This window comes from Lepidochelys kempii, chromosome 1, assembly GCF_965140285.1.
Source record: "Lepidochelys kempii isolate rLepKem1 chromosome 1, rLepKem1.hap1, whole genome shotgun sequence".
In the NCBI taxonomy this organism is placed as follows: Eukaryota; Metazoa; Chordata; order Testudines; family Cheloniidae; genus Lepidochelys; species Lepidochelys kempii.
Window position 1 is genome coordinate 45,763,113 of NC_136380.1, and position 16,122 is coordinate 45,779,234.

The window sequence follows — 16,122 nt, forward strand, 5'->3', positions numbered from 1 at the left end:
CTCCTTCCTGGATATACTGCTCCCTTGTATATGCTGCCAGACTGCCTCATTCCTCTTGAGAGGCAAGGGGACTGGGACTGACACAGCTACAACTACATTCCATTCCTCTTCTGCAGGTGGCTGGCAGCTCCAGTCCCAAGGACTCCAGTCACTGAGGGGACTTCTGTTTCCCCTATTCTTAAGGGACAGCAGTCCGTAATAAAGGAGTTCAACAGCCTCACTTTCAGCTTCTTAAACCTCTGAGCCTGGAAACAGAAGTCCACACAATCTAATCAGCTGTCTTTCTATGGACCTCCAGTGGGCCACAATCCACAGTTCATGAACTATTGCTGTATCATTTAACAGCCATGACAGGCATTTAGAGCTCACGGTGTTTCCAGTTCAGGCTAGGTACAGCTATCTAAGAGATCAGCGATACTTCTCTTTCACAGATTGCCTCTGTAGATAGAAACGGAGACAGGATGACTAGCTCAACACAGCAATACAAACACCCCCGCTTGGTATAAAACAAGGGGATGCGAAGTCTTGGGGCTGCAATTTGTTAATTCTCCTATTTATCAGGCATGGAAGGGACACATTTTGATAATGTTCTGTCAAGGGGCACTTTGAATGAACACCCTTAAATAGCACACTTCAAAAAGGTTATAGAAAAATAGTGCAAACAAATGCTATGTGCAAGGCCAAAGACAAGATGGAATATGACAACAGAAGTGGATGACAACAACATGAATTACTGGAAAAAAAACCTAAAAAGCTTTAGCAATAGAACAGAAATCTTGGTACAAAAGTAAAAGGTCTGCTTGGGTGATGGTAAAGCTTTGATGACATTTCAAATTAAAAAGAGACCATAATTCTGCTACTTTGGAAATAGCTGAATACTTGAAGTACCCAATTCCCTATTGTATTTCTTAGGCAGCCTAATTTAACTTTGTGCAATGTTAATTACAATGGACTGGATTATACCTTGAGGCAGCAGTAATCAATGGGTGGACCACAGGCCAAATCTGAACCGCCAGATGCTTTTGAACAGACCCTGAAATCTTATTTACTTATCATGGTTATTTTTCTCTGGAGTCAGGACCTTGACCAATAAATTTGGACTTTGACCAAAAATAATTGACCACCACTGCCTTGAGGAAATGGCTCTGCACTGGGGGACAGTGTGGAACAATGGAGGCAACCTGATAGCCACACAAAGCCTCCCAGAGCCGTCAGGGTACAGGAGGAACACAAACAGATACTCTTGAAGGGGTGCAGAATCCTCATCAGTGTGCAGCAGACACATTCTGCTGGCTGGTGCATGGACACCTAGCCAGGGATCTGCCAACTCCCTTCCCCACCCTGCCCCTTTGGGGTACCATGCATCCCTTGGGTAGTAGTTAGAGAACAGCTCCTGGGTGCAACAGCAGCAATGCTGCCCAGCCCTGACCCTACAGTGCCTGAGCATTCTCCTACACAGGGGGAAATCTTCCACTGCTTTGGTAATTGATTGTGGGACAACTTTCCACTGCTGAATGGTATTAAGTTTCCCCACCACTCCTGAGGACTGTGGCCATGGCCCCTCTGAAGCCTCCTCCACACCTGTGCATTTGACCTCTGATGGAGAGAAAGGGCAGAGAGCAAACATGAGTTCATGCACCCTTCATGCTCTGGCATTCTCTGAGAATTTCCATACAACTCAGTTGACACTGATCAGACTTCCCATACTAGTTTAAATTTAAAATTAGTTCTATTTGGGATCCATCCAATTGGGTACTTGGCATATTTTAGTTAGATTAAAAGGCAGTTTGTCTACTCACTGCTGGGAGTCAAACAACCCTTTGTTCAAGAACTGCAATCTTAATCTTGTCTGACTCCCACTGCATTTTTAACATTGTCATCACTGCAAACTAAGTCTATTATTGGTATATTATATTTTTGTTAAGTGGCAACAGTATGCTTGGCATTGTACAAGACAGAATGCTACAGTGCTACCCTCCTCTCACCCCAAGAAATGTATAATCTAAATAGTGCAAAATTAATTGAGAGCATCTGCATTTTCTGATGTAATGGGGTGACTGAATTTTTATATTTATTAGCTTTATCGCCAATTGACTTTCCACACCACATTGTGGGTCATTAGCCTGGCTTAGTCAGGGTCTGACTTTTTGCAAACCCTTAGTTGCACACAGTCATTACCCATTCAAGTAATGTTATTGACTTCAAAGAGGAATAACTAGGAGTAATGGGATGTTAAGAAAGGGAAAATTAGCCCTGAATAAAGATAACCTTTCCAACAGTGGAACAGACTGTGAAAGTCTCCCAAGCAAAGCAATAAAAGCCCTATTACTTAAGACATTTAAAGCTAGCCCAGGTAAAGGATGAGAACATATAGTGTGTAGAGAATAATCCTGCCCTGGCAGAGGGAAGGACTAGATGAGTTAATAGGGTTCTCTCTCAACTTCTATAAAAGTGCCATTCAATGTGGGAGTCTTGTTGGGTATCACTTCGCCTGTCTTTATAGGCCTTCTTGTCATTCCTCCAGTCCCCTTTCCTACTAAAGGGATGGACATATTTTCTACAGCCAGCAAGGGGAAGAGAACTCAAAGATATGGTATTGGCAAGAGAGAAATAGACAATTTTTTTTCCCCTCTCATTCTGCAACAAAATGTAAATTGGTTATGCAGTGTGGTGTTTCTGTAATGTGATTTCAACAAAGCAATATAGTTCAATATACTTCCATAAGGTATCTCATTCAAAAGTATCAAGGAATGAGTCAACGTTTATTACATAGCTTGTATTATTTTATACATATGCAATACAGTATATACTTATATGGCTATGAGTGGAAGGCTAAAGATAAAATAATAATGGAGACAGAGCATGAAACAAAACCTTGCATCTCAACACTCCTGAACTCGGGGAACATATACATCCCAATTGGATCTTAGACCAATCTCCAATTTTATAATATTAGTATTCATAAATACTTTGCCTTGAGATAGCATTTCATCTGTTTGCCTTGACCTGACATTTGAACAGAGAAGAAAGATTTACACTGTGTGACAAGGCTATATGGTTGTGACAGATCTGGCAATTTCCTGACCTAGACAAACCTTGAATTAAGTTTAAGTATCTTCAGAGTTCACTGTACTAACAATGCAAATGTCTATGTATTATTGTGGGATCGTATTTAACATCTAAAACCATGGGAAGTGTCATGAGCTTCAAAGGACTATTTGAAGCACTGGGTCAAGACAATGAACTTTTCAAGTTAAGGTGTCACAGATCCACAGGATCTGTACTACGCTTCAGCTTTAAAATAGTCTCTTAGAGGAACAGCTTTGTGTGGCATCCCTCCTTCCCAAGTGGTTTCACCCTTTCTTAAGGATAGGCCATTTGGTCTCAATACGGAGACTAAGGGCTGGTCTACACTACGGGGTGGGGGGAGAAATCTATCCCAGTTACGCAACTTCAGCTACATTATTCACAGAGCTGAAGTTGACATACTTAGATCTACTTACTGCAGTGTCTTCACTGCAGGATGTCAACAGGAGATGCTCTCCCATCAATTCCCCTTGCGCTTCTCATTGAGGTGGAATACTGGAGTCAACGCTAGAGTGATGGGCGGTTGATTTATCGCATCTATACTAAACACGATAAATCATCCCCCACTGGATCGATGGCTGGCCGTCAATCCGGCTGGTAGTGTAGACAAGCCCTGAGCCTCTCAACTCTAGCCCTCCTGCTTCACACAGTGACCTCTTCCGAGCAAGTCCAGCTAAGGTAGGCTCCTGGTCAGAGACTTCTACAATCTTCAAGGACCAAAAATGCTCCTCAGCAAGTATTTTCAGTGACACCAAGGTGCCTTTTCAAAGTAGAGTAGGATGTGTGTGTCAACTGGGACACAGCATCAGGAAGTCTTTAGGTAAACAGAGACAAAGGCTAAGACACAGTATTTTATTCTGGCCAAACCAGTGCAATTAGCCAGCCAAGTTGCTATGGAATCTATTTCTGGCTCTTCATCTCTGTCAGTCCCATGTGAGAGCTGCTGTCTCTTCCAAAAGCCAACCCTTTCTCCAGCCACCTTTCTCCTTTGTTCTTGAGCTGGAGCCCTTGCTCTGCTTCCCTGCCTCTCTCAGCTATTGTTGGTTGCCAGGTATGAACATCTTGGTTACTGGGGTTCCCATTATCTTTGCAGATTCTCCATTAATATGGGTCGGTTTCAGCCAGTCCTTTAATGATCCATTCATTCCACCCCAGACAGCTATGTGACCCAACTCATGTCTCTTGTGCCCTAAAAGCAGATTTTGCGTTGTTACTCAGTGATTGGAAAATGCTAACTAGAGCAGGAAGCTTAAGCACACATACAAATCAAAGACATTACAGAAAATCCACCCTTCATCTCAGTAGGTTTCCCAGGAAATCTTGGGGGCACATTATGCAAACACACTTACTCCGGTTATGCAAGAACTCAGCCTTTTAAAGCTTCACCCTGAGAGGGGGACCTATTGTAACAAGTGACCAGCAGGCAGGCAGGACAGAAAAAAAACCAAACCCAAACTGTCTAATGAAGGGACTCTCAGAGTCATGCAGGAGGAGGGGCTTGTTCTGAGCCAAGACAGTTATGAACTTGTGACCACAGGAAACCCTTTGTGTGGTGTTTGAAGGGCCATTCACCAGCCAGAGCCTTTACTGGAGTCAAGGTGATCTCTGGTAAGCTTATAGAATCTTTATTGTTTAATAGGTTCTCTCTTTAATGCTTTCATCCATAGGTGCTGGAACTAGGGGTGATGTGGGTGCTGCCACCCCCTGGCTTGAAGTGGTTTCCATCATATACAGAGTTAACAGTTAGATTCAGTGGCTCTCCTCACGCCCATTATACAAGTTTTTCCTGCTCCCCTGCTTTCACCTTAAGAATAAAGGTGCTTGCTTAGAAAGAGCTGTGTAGTTCCTTAACCGTGGGCAATTACACTGTTTTCGGTCTCTAAAGAGAAAGAGAAGCACAGATGCTGGCCTGTTTAGGCACTCATTTTCTTGGGATATCAGTGTAGGCAGCGAGCTGTGCAACCTGGAATACCCTGGTCAGGAGGAAGAAAAACATGTCTCCACCCAGGAGACCTGACAGCTGGGGAGCCAGGAGTCTGACAGTGGATCATAGAGGGGGAGTGCAGATGCAGTTGCCCTGAACTTTGTCACTATCACAAATGAAAGTAGGGGGGTTGATAAGTTTTACTTTGATCCCTCTCTTGTATTGTAATAGTTGCATCAAACACAACCTATAGGTGGTTAACAAAGACACAAACTTGATTTTTTCAATTTACTACTTTTTTTTTTAAAGTCATGTTCTGACAGAGAACCTTCTAGCATTTTAGTTCTACATGTTAGCTTTTGCTGGTTTGTGTCATAACCCTTAATGGTAAAATTATATATAACACACACACACACTTTTATGAATTCTTTAAGGCCCAGATCAGCAAACTCTTACCTGCTGGCAGAAATGAACATGCATAAGTAATTTCATTGAAGCCAGTGCAACTCCTCACATGAATAAAAATGAGGATGTGCACAATTGCTCGCAGGATTGGGACTTGAGTGCTACAGTAATTGTGTTATCTATTTCTAGTAATAGAAGCATTTCATTTTTAATATTTGCCTCACTTTTTAAAAAAGTCTATTTTAAACCCGTGGCTTCCCCCCGCCCCCGAGCACTTTCAGATTCCTCCCAGATGAACCTTAATTAACGTGAGCCTGGATTTCCAATATTGGTTATTGGATGACATATCTGGATATGAAAATAAGAGTATTTGTCAATGATAAATGAAAAGCAAAATGAATTAGGTTTATAACTTTATATGAAAAATGAAAAAATAAAGTATATGATTTACTCCCAATTACTAAAATAAAACATGTATCACATTAGATTAAGGCTTTTGACACTGTCCTACATTACATTCTTATAAACAAACTAGGGAAATATGGTCTAGATTGGCAGTTCTCAACCGGGGGGGGGGGGCCTGTGAGCCCTTTCAGGGGAGCCACAAGGCCCCAACACTGAAACCCCAAACTCTAGCATCCCACCGTGGGGCTGAAGCTGGGAGTGGCACAGGGCTGAAACCCTGAGCACCCCTCTTCTCCCCCCCCCCCAACCCAGCAGCACAGAGCTGAAACCCTGAGCTCCCCCTCACCACCACTTGCTGAAGCCAGGAGTGGCAGCGCTGAAGCCCCAGCAGAATCCCTAGTCCACGGGCAGAATTGAGGGGGCACAAGGGGGTTGCCCCCCAAACTGCAGTGCCTTACCCAGAGTGGGGCAGTCCTGGGGGCAGCTCCACACTTCTCCCACCGCCTTCTCTCCCTCAGCCCCCACCCCACGCAGGAAGCAAGGTGCAGCTGCTCCTCTGGCTGGTGGTGCCATGGAGTGGGCAGCCATGGTATTCCCCCATCTACTGCTTGTGGCCAGGGTTGCAATTGCTCCTCAGCTCCCAGCCCTCTCTGACTGCTCACGCAGCTGATCAGAGCTGCCCACGTGGGGACCCAGGCCAGGAAGAGCCCTTGGAAAGTAGTCACCAGCACACATCCCCAGACAGGCTGGGTGGCCTGCTGAGGTGAGCCAGGGGTGGAGATGGCACTTCCTCCCCGGACCCTGCTGTGTGGAGCTGGTCTGAGCCCCCGCAAAATAGAAGTCAAACTATGCCAATACCCAAGGGTTCCCCCCCTCCAGCCCTGCACCCTGGCGTTTTTACAGCATGTTGAGGGGGGGCCCCCTCAGGGGAAAAAAAAAAGGAGGTTGAGAACCCCTGGTATACATACAATTACTAGAAGGTGGGTGCATAACTGCATTCAAAGAGAGTAATCGTCAATGGTTCACTGGTAAACTGGGAGGGCGTATCTATTGGGATCCCCCAGGGGTCAGTACTATCCAGTATTTTCAATAGTAACTTGGATAATGGAGTCAAGAGCATGCTTATAAAATTTGCAGAGGACACAAAGCTGGGAGGAGTTGCAAGCACTTCGGAGGACAGGATTAGAATTCAACATGACCGTGACAAATTGGAGACTTGGTTTGAATTCAATAAAATTAAATTCAGTCAGGACAAATATAAAGTGCTTCACTTAGGAAGCAAAAAATCAAGTGCACAAAACAAAATGGGGAATAACTGGCTTGGTGCTAGTACTGCTGAAAAGGTCAGAGGGTTATAGTGGATCTCACAGAATAGAGGTCAACAGTGTGATAGAGTTGTGAAAAAGCCTAAAATCATTCTGAGCTAGACGCAGACTAGTGCCTGCAGAGCCAGCTCCACCCCTGGGCCCTCTCACAGAATCCAGGGAAGGTAGTTTCCAATCAGATTAATTGCTGTGGGTTTTATTTCAAACCTTCATAACAGAAACCAGAATCAACACTTCACAACCTCAGCACAGTCTGTATAGGTTAAATCCCTTTCTCCCAAGTCTGTCCCTCACCCCACAAGCTCATCAACCCACAAGCTCTTACCTCAGAGCCTTTTTTGTAATAACAGGACTTTCCCTTCTGTTTCTTGGAGCTGCTCCTCCCCAAATTTGCTCCAAGCTCCAGCAAGTATTACAGCCCCCTCTTCTTTAGTCTGCTCCTCCTTTTATGAGGATCAGCCAGTTAAGTTGTAGGTCTGTTCCCAGGTGCAGTGGGTGAGGCTAATTTGCCAGCCAGTCAGCTGCAGGCCTCTGACCCCAGAGAAACAGATTTAAAATTGCTATTAAAGCTAATGTTAAAAAAATTATATAATACATAGGTTGAGAAAAGAGTGTCTGTACATCTGGTTATAGTGCTTAGATTACCCACAAATAAAAAGGTTTGTTTTTAAAGTCATAAGATACACATAGTGCATAATCAGCAATAACCCAAATTTGGGTGAATGAATTTAATAATACAGTTTAGATATCTAGCTTCCATGCATTTGGGTACATCACTCATGAAAAAAGTTATACACAGAGTTGGTGGTGGAAAGCAAAACATATCAATGAGTGAAGATTGTGCCTCAGAATTTGAGAATTTAGGATAGGTTGTCCATTTAGAGAAAAAAGACAGTCCATCAAGAAAGTATTTGAGTTACTTTCCTGACTGTGCTTCTCATCAGTACCCCAGGTCATCCCTCCTAGTATTGCCAATGGCCGGTGATGTGTGTGATGGTGCACCCCATAAGGCTATATGGAAATATGCTTATGAATGTATATATGACATAACTGGAATATGTTTTATGCTACATATGCCATGTAACATATCTCTGTAAAGGTTATGGTCTACTGAATTTATTCATCCTATTTGTATGCATGTGTCATTATTGTATTCGAAGTTATGAATATTGGCTGTATACATGTTTGATTTTAAATAGCCTTAGTAAGGCATTTAGTCAGCTTCTTTAAAAAGGAATTTGCAAGTTAAGTGCTCAATCAAGAAGCACTTAACAGACAATGGATCTTGAAAGGCTCCAATCCACACAAGAAATCTACATGAAGTTCAAGGTAGCATGTGAACAATGACTGCTGCCTGTAAAAACTGAGTTATGCATGGACATGTGACTTGCCCAGGTGACTCCAAAACTCCATCTTGGAGCTGGACTTTGCATAGGAGAGAGGAGGGGGTCTCCACCCACATGAGAAAGTCTATTTAAGCCTGTGGGAGACCCCTCCATTTTGTCTTCAGCTGGCTCAAGAGATAGCCTCTCCACTTCCAAGGATACCTGAAAGAAACTGGAACAAAGGACAGTAACTATAGGGGTTGTGAGTGATTGCTGGACCCAGACTAGAAGGACTCTAGTCTGTAAAAGGAAGCTTACTGGAATTCCTCTGAGAGTGAGGTTTTTATTTGCATTCTGTTTTTTTACTGTATTAGACATAGATTTGCATGTTCTATATTATTTTGCTTGGTAATTCACTTTGTTCTGTCTGTTACTACTTGGAACCACTTAAATCCTACTTTCTGTATTTAATAAAATCACTTTTTACCTATTAATTAACCCAGAGTATGTATTAATACTTGAGGAAGGGGGGGGCAAACAGTTGTGCATACCTCTCTATCAGTGTTATAGAGGGTGAACAATTTATGAATTTACCCTGTATAAGCTTTATATAGGGTAAAACGGATTTATTTGGGGTTTGGACCCCATTGGGAGTTGAGCATCTGAGTGTTAAAGACAGGAACACTTCTTAAGCTGCTTTCAATTAAGCCTACAGCTGTTAGGGGACGTGGTTCAGACCTGGGTCTGAGTTTGCAGCAGGCTAGTGGGTCTGGCTCAAACCAGGCAGGACACTGAAGTCCCAAGCTAGGAGGGCAGGGAAAGCAGGGGCAGCAGTAGTCTTGGCACATCAGTTGGCAGCCCCAAGGGGGTTTCTGTGATCCAACCTGTCACAATGTGTTCTATGTAGATGTCCCTCGACCACCTGATGGCGTCTGACACCATGACACATTAGCCAAGTGTAGCGTTGACCAACGCCACTTCTCTCAGCACTCGCTCATTACCGGGGTCCCATGCACCCAGGGCTCCGATGATCACCACGTGAGTTTGGACCTCATAGCCCCTAACTCTCAGGGTGTCAGCCAGAGGGGCATATTTCTCCAATTTTCGAGATCGGGCATCGTGGAAAGCCAGAGTCCTGTTTTCGAAGGGCACTGTGATGTCCACCATGATGATCTTCTTCTGGTCCTCGTTGGTGATGATGATTTCCGGTCACAGTTGGCTGTCGGTTCCGGGGATGGCAGAGTTCATGGCTGTCTTCCCCACAGGTGGCAGGAGGGCTCTGCCCAGGCGATCTTGGATGGCGTTGTGCCACAGCTGCCAGGCTCTGGAATGGGGCTTGCAGCTACACAAGACGTGGGGTAGTGTCTTGTTGGCGTAGCCGCACTTCCTGCATTGCTTGTCCCAATTCTCGTGGGAAAGTGGAGTGTGGTAGGTAAGGTGCATGTAATTGTCTAGGTAATTGTCTAGCTCTACCTGGCACTGGTGAGGCCTCAGGTGGAATATGGTGTCCAGTTCCAGGTGCCACACTTCAGGAAAAATGTGTACAAATTAGGGAGTGTCCACAGAAGAGCAACAAAAATGATTGGTTTAGAAAACCTGACCCACCAGGAAAGGTTTAAAAAATGGGCATGTTTAGTTTTGAGAAAAGGAGATAGGGGGGCTGATAGCCTTCAAATAAGTTCAGGGCTGTTAGAGGAGGTGATCAATTATTCTTCATAGCCCCTGAAGGCAGGACAAGATGGAATTGGCTTAGTCCGCAGCAAGGGAGATTTAGGGTGGATATTAGGAAAAACATTATAATTAATAGTGTAGTTAAGCTCTGCAATAGGCTTCCAATGGAGGTTATGGAGTCCCCAGCATCTGAGCTTTTTTAAGAACAGGTTGGACAAACACCCGTCAGGGATGAACTCTAGGTTTACTTGGTCCTGCCACAGCGCAGGGGGCTGGACTTGAGCGCCATGGCGCTCAGCCCAGAATCAGCAGGGGCCCTGGCCAGACTGATCCCCTGGCTGGCTGAGCCGGCCAGGAAAGCTGCCCGCACCCCTGCTCCGCCCCCACCTAGCCTCTTCCCCAAAGCCCCTGCCCCACCTCTTCCCACCCCTGTTCTGCCCCAGGCCCGCCCCCACTCCACCCCTTCCTCTGAGCAACGTCCTGGGGGACTGCAGCAGGGGTTGGGCGCGCCCTGCACTCACCGCTCCATGCCGCCAGTGAGTGCTGGGGGGCGGTTCCCCCCTGCCCCCCAGTCCCAAGGCTGGGAGTTAGAGAAGCAGAGTGGTGCGGGCTGGGGCCGGGTCGCTCCACTTCCCGTCACCCTGTGAGTGCAGTGTCAGGCCTGCCCTGCAATCACCAGGTGGCAGGAAATGGAGCGACCTGGCCCCAGCCTGCTCTGCAGGCTCATGCTGGGGGGCGGTTTTCCCCCTGCCCCCCAAGCCTAGGGAGGAGATGGAGCGGTGGAGAAGGGGCATGGGATGGGGAAGAGAAGGGGATAGGGGAAGCGGCAGCAGGGGGGAAGGAAGTGGGTGGGATGAGGAGGAGATGGAGTGGTGGGAAGGGGCATAGGATGGGGAAGAGAAGGGGATAGGGGAAGCGGGGGCCCAGCATGTGGATCCCCTTGGCAGCAGCTGGGGCTCCCCTGTTAAGCAGGCCCATCAAACGCTCACCCTAACAAGCCCCACCTCCCCTGCATCTGTACCACTCCGATGAGCCACCCCCAGACACCCTCCTCACTGAGCCCCACCTCCCCTGTACCCAGACCACCCCCCACTGAGCTCCAACCACTTTCACTTGGTCCTCCCTGCAGACTCCCATTGCCCCTGCACCTGGAACCTCCCTGTGCATCCAGATCCCCCACTGAGCTGCCTGCACCCAGACTGCCCCACACAGAACCCTGTGACCCCCATCTGGATCCCCCCACACTAAGTCTCTCTGCACTTGGATCCTGCTGCCAGGCTGAGCCTTCCTGCCCACATCTGGTGTGCCTAGTGCAAAAGGAGCAGGGCCCCAAGATGTTTCTGTGGCACGCATAGCCCTTGTGCTGTGTCAGGTTCAGCCTAACTGCCAAGTCCCTGTCCCAAGGGGGCGGGGGAGGCTGCAGGGTATTCTCCTACCTCCACGCAGCTAGTGGCCTGTGCTCCCCACCGCCATGGGGGAGCTTCCCACATTTATTTATTGTGTTTAAAAAATTGCATAATTTTAAGATATTATGCACAGAATTTGATGCAGAATTCCCTCAGGAATATGGGGTGCTGTACAGCTGTGATGGTGGGACCGTGAAGGGGGTGCTGGACAGTAGGGGATGTGGGGGAGGGGAGCGGGGCAGGGGGTATGGTGTGCAGGGTGCTGTGCAGTTGTGGTGGGAGGTCAGCAGAAGGGGTCTCTGGGCATGGGGTGCTGGGCATAGCGGGTCCAGGGGCCTTGGGCATAGGGATCTGTGGGGGAAGTCTCTGGGTGAGGGGGCGCTGGGCATAGCGGGTCCAGGGGCCTTGGGCATAGGGATCTGTGGGGGAAGTCTCTGGGTGAGGGGGCGCTGGGCATAGCGGGTCCAGGGGCCTTGGGCATAGGGATCTGTGGGGGAAGTCTCTGGGTGAGGGGGCGCTGGGCGTAGCGGGTCCAGGGGCCTTGGGCATAGGGATCTGTGGGGGAAGTCTCTGGGTGAGGGGGCGCTGGGCGTAGCGGGTCCAGGGGCCTTGGGCATAGGGATCTGTGGGGGAAGTCTCTGGGTGAGGGGGCGCTGGGCGTAGCGGGTCCAGGGGCCTTGGGCATAGGGATCTGTGGGGGAAGTCTCTGGGTGAGGGGGCGCTGGGCGTAGCGGGTCCAGGGGCCTTGGGCATAGGGATCTGTGGGGGAAGTCTCTGGGTGAGGGGGCGCTGGGCGTAGCGGGTCCAGGGGCCTTGGGCATAGGGATCTGTGGGGGAAGTCTCTGGGTGAGGGGGCGCTGGGCATAAGGGCAGGGCACTGGGCAGTGTGGAAGGGGCAGGCTGGCAGCACAGGGCTAGGTGGGCCAGTGTGCGTCTCGCAGTTGTGGGTTTGTAAACCGTGCCCTTGTGCTGGGCTGAGGGGGGCCACTCCCGCTGCGCTGCACTTCATTGCCCCCAACCAGCCCCTCGCTCTGCAGACCGCCCCCCATCACATGCCCTATTTCCCCAATTGGGGGCCCACAAAAAGTTAATCGGGCCCTGGACTTGAGGACCTGCCAGGTCATTTCCAGCCTTCCACGCCGAGGGCTCTGTGCGCCCGCTGGTGTCTTTTCAGCGGCATAAGCAAAGGCACATTTACAGGCCCCCGCCCCGCCTGCACACTCGCCCAGGAGCGGCCCCCGGCAGCCAGGGGGCGGCGGGCGGTGAAGCTGCCAGGGGAGTTTGCAGGGCCGGGGCTCTAGCGGGTTCACCTGTGGCTGGCGCGCTTCCCCCGGCGGGGCCAATGGGTCACCACCAGCCCCCTGACCCGCGGCAGCCGGCGCCCGAGCCCGAAGGCGCGCAGAGCCGCGGCTGCCGTGCGCGCTGTCTGCGCACACCCCGCCCCGTGCGCACGCAGCGACGGCCGCCGGGCTCAGCCTCCCCAGCGCCGGGGCTGGGCGGCGAGGGGAGGAGGCGGCTCCTAGCGGTCGCCGGGATCCCTTTAAAAGCTCGGGCTTCAGAGGCGGCTCGGGCAGCCGCAACATCTGCAGCCGCCGGCAGCGCCTCGTCCCCCTCTGCCTCCTGCCGCGGCTGCCCTCCTGCCGCCCGCGGGGCTCCCTCCGCGGCGCCGGTGTTTGTGGGGCACACGCTGCTGTTCCCGGCCCGGCCCGACCCCTCCCTGTCCATGCGCCCGCCGACCATGTCCACTAACTTCCTGCTCGCGCCCATCCTGGAGTGCCCCTCGGACTTCTTCCAGCGCCGGGACATCAAACTGGCGGTGCTGGGGGCCGGCAGCGTGGGCAAAAGCGGTGAGTTGCGCTGGGCGAGCCACTGCCGTGGGCTGGGAGCCGCGGTCGAGGGCCGTAGCTGGGGCTGGGGAGCGGGAGACAGCCGGGCTCCATCGCACGTAGAGATCCCGGGGGGTTGAGGGAAGGAATTTCCCTGAAAACAGAAGGATGTTGGCTGAGTCTCTCTGGGTTGTTTGTGGACGTGGCCCTTGGTCAGGAGAGAAGTGCCGAAGTCAGGGATGCCTCCTGCCTGAGCTGGAGAATTCCTTCACAGCCACAGAGTTTTCCCAGTAGCCAGGCAGGCCAAGCCTATTATCCAATTCTTGTTCCTTTGACTGGCTTTGATCTAGCTGTACACCCCTCCAATCCAAATATGACAATTTTTTTAAAGCTCTTTATGCATTAATCTCCACTGATAAACCTGTAGATGTACACTCCTGGGAGTGCAAGAGGAGCTGGAGCATGATTGTAGTGTGTTTTGCCATGCGGCTATTAATAAAAGCATCTGGTTCTTTTCAGCTATGATTGTTCGATTCCTAACGAAGAGGTTTATTGGAGACTATGAACCCAATACAGGTGAGGATTTTTTTTTTAAATGTCTGTTTGCAGAATCTACATGCTAGCTACCATGTTGCTTTAGAATTTATTCCCCCTGCCCCAAAGCAACAGTTTTCATTACCTTTATTTATTTCTCAGGAAACTTATATTCAAGACTTGTTCATGTAGAGGGAGATCAAGTTTCCATACAGATCCAAGACACACCAGGATGTATTCAGGTACAGAAATGCTTCTGAACTAGTAATGGAGGACTTGATCCAAACTCCACTGAAAATCAGAAATGCTGTCTTTCTTTCCTACTATTCGTATCATTCACGCATCACTGCCTACAGTTATTTTATGACTAATAGCTGTGATTAAAGGTACATTAGCAAACATTTCCATAAATAGAATGGATTTAAGCCTGTACAAAATAATCTGTAATGGCTGTTTGGAATACAATTTTATATCAAACTTATTTATGTTGAAAGTTTATTAAGACTTTTTTAATTAAATTTTATTTAAAATACTAAATTTAAGACCTACTAGAATGTGCATGATAATGTACTCAGGCTGCCAGTAGAACATGACTAAAACCAGAATTTTCCCTGCAGATTTATTGAATATGCTAGAGTAGCTTGCTTGAAAATGTTGTGTGCTATAGTGATTTATATTATCTAGGACGAAGCTAAATGTACAGCGACTAGATCATCTAATTTATCTTAAAATGATTCAAGATGAAACATTAGTTTTCACAATTGTGTTCTTTAAATCTGCATTAAGCTGTTAAGCTCTATCAATTAGTAAAGACTCAAAAATTGAACCATTCCTTAAATAGCCAGACCTTCCTCCTAATAAATAGGAATAAAATTCATTTACATTGTACAGTGTGGTCAGATGTTTTGTTGCTTTATTAATGTGTTTGAAAGTAGTACAATTTAAGCTTCATCTTTCCATTATCTAACTTCCAATAATTCCTTTACAGGTGCAAGAAGGCTTTGTACAGGTGTTGGACTCTCTTTCCAGATGTGTGAAGTGGGCAGAGGGCTTTCTCTTGGTCTATTCTATCACAGACTACAGTAGCTATCAGTCTATTCGTCCTCTCTATCAGCACATACGCAAAGTCCATCCAGACTCTAAAATTCCCATCCTTATTGTGGGAAACAAAGGGGATCTCCTCCATGCGAGGCAGGTACAGACCAATGAGGGGATGCAGCTGGCTAATGAACTGGGCAGTGTGTTTTTAGAAATCTCCACTAGTGAAAACTACTACGGGGTCTGTGATGTTTTTCAGTATCTTTGCAGGGAAGTTAGCAAACTACACCACAGCAGCTGTGGAGACAAAAGGAGATCGTCCATCATCCCTCGACCCAAGTCTCCTAACATGCAAGATCTAAAGAGACGTTTCAAACAGGCACTAACTTCCAAAGTCAAGTAAACCAACACTGAGTCATGTGCAACTAAATGGACTTTTTTTTTTATAAACTGTAAATATTAAAAAAATATTTATTTTTGTACTCATGCCACTGATGTGCAGGTGGGTGGAAGTATGCAATATTTTGTTTAGTTTTGTAAGAAGTACTGTGCTGTAACAAACTGGATTTTGCTAGTGGTTAGAGAAAGGGATTGAGCCAGGAGCTGTGGTTTCTAGTCCTGTTTTGGACAGTGACTTGCGGTTTAATCTAGGCTATGTTGCTGTGTCTGTGCCTCCTATCTGTAAAATGGGGATGATAATGTAACACCTTTTGTCAAATGCTGTGAGATCCTTGGCTGACTAGCTTTACATATGGAGAAAGTATTATTAAAGGTGAAATGATCAAACTCTTCAGTCGCAATAGTCCTGTTTTAACAGAACACTTAGCAGGCCTTCCCTCCTTTATGGCCGACAGGTTGGTACCTGAGTGTGTGCAAGGATATGAGTTATTTTGCCAGCATCTGTAGAGTGGCAACAAGTCCTCTTGGGATTTTTGTTATACTGTGCTGTTCTCAATATGCATTATATTATACAAGCATTACCACATACCTTGCACTAGGAGATCACTGGTGTATATCGTCTGCCCTAAAGTAATCCTTTGTGTAGATCCATTGGCTTCCATGTATTTTCAGCAGGGATGAATGTTTCCTTGAAAGACACTGTGGGCCAAAGTGCTGGTTTTGGAGGTTCTGTGACGGTCACAAGTGGGAGGCATTGCTGTCGTATTGCTCTTTGAG

At 47.7% G+C, this 16,122-nt stretch overlaps 1 protein-coding gene across 1 annotated transcript; it reads left to right on the forward strand.

Moving 5' to 3' along the window:
* The first annotated feature begins 13,042 nt into the window (after positions 1 to 13,042).
* On the forward strand, positions 13,043 to 15,732 carry RASL11A (RAS like family 11 member A). Its single transcript, XM_073321111.1, has 4 exons — positions 13,043 to 13,395; positions 13,894 to 13,950; positions 14,071 to 14,150; positions 14,897 to 15,732. The coding sequence occupies exons 1-4, from the start codon at positions 13,272 to 13,274 to the stop codon at positions 15,347 to 15,349; spliced, it is 714 nt and encodes a 237-aa protein (XP_073177212.1). The 5' UTR covers positions 13,043 to 13,271; the 3' UTR covers positions 15,350 to 15,732.
* Positions 15,733 to 16,122: the final 390 nt, after the last annotated feature.

Bases quoted from the DNA above. Each gene is read 5' to 3' on its own strand.
- RASL11A (XM_073321111.1), top strand. From the start codon at position 13,272: ATGCGCCCGCCGACCATGTCCACTAACTTCCTGCTCGCGCCCATCCTG. The intron at 13,951-14,070 runs GTGAGGATTTTT...TTTATTTCTCAG, and splicing joins AGACTATGAACCCAATACAG to GAAACTTATATTCAAGACTT. The intron at 14,151-14,896 runs GTACAGAAATGC...ATTCCTTTACAG, and splicing joins ACACACCAGGATGTATTCAG to GTGCAAGAAGGCTTTGTACA.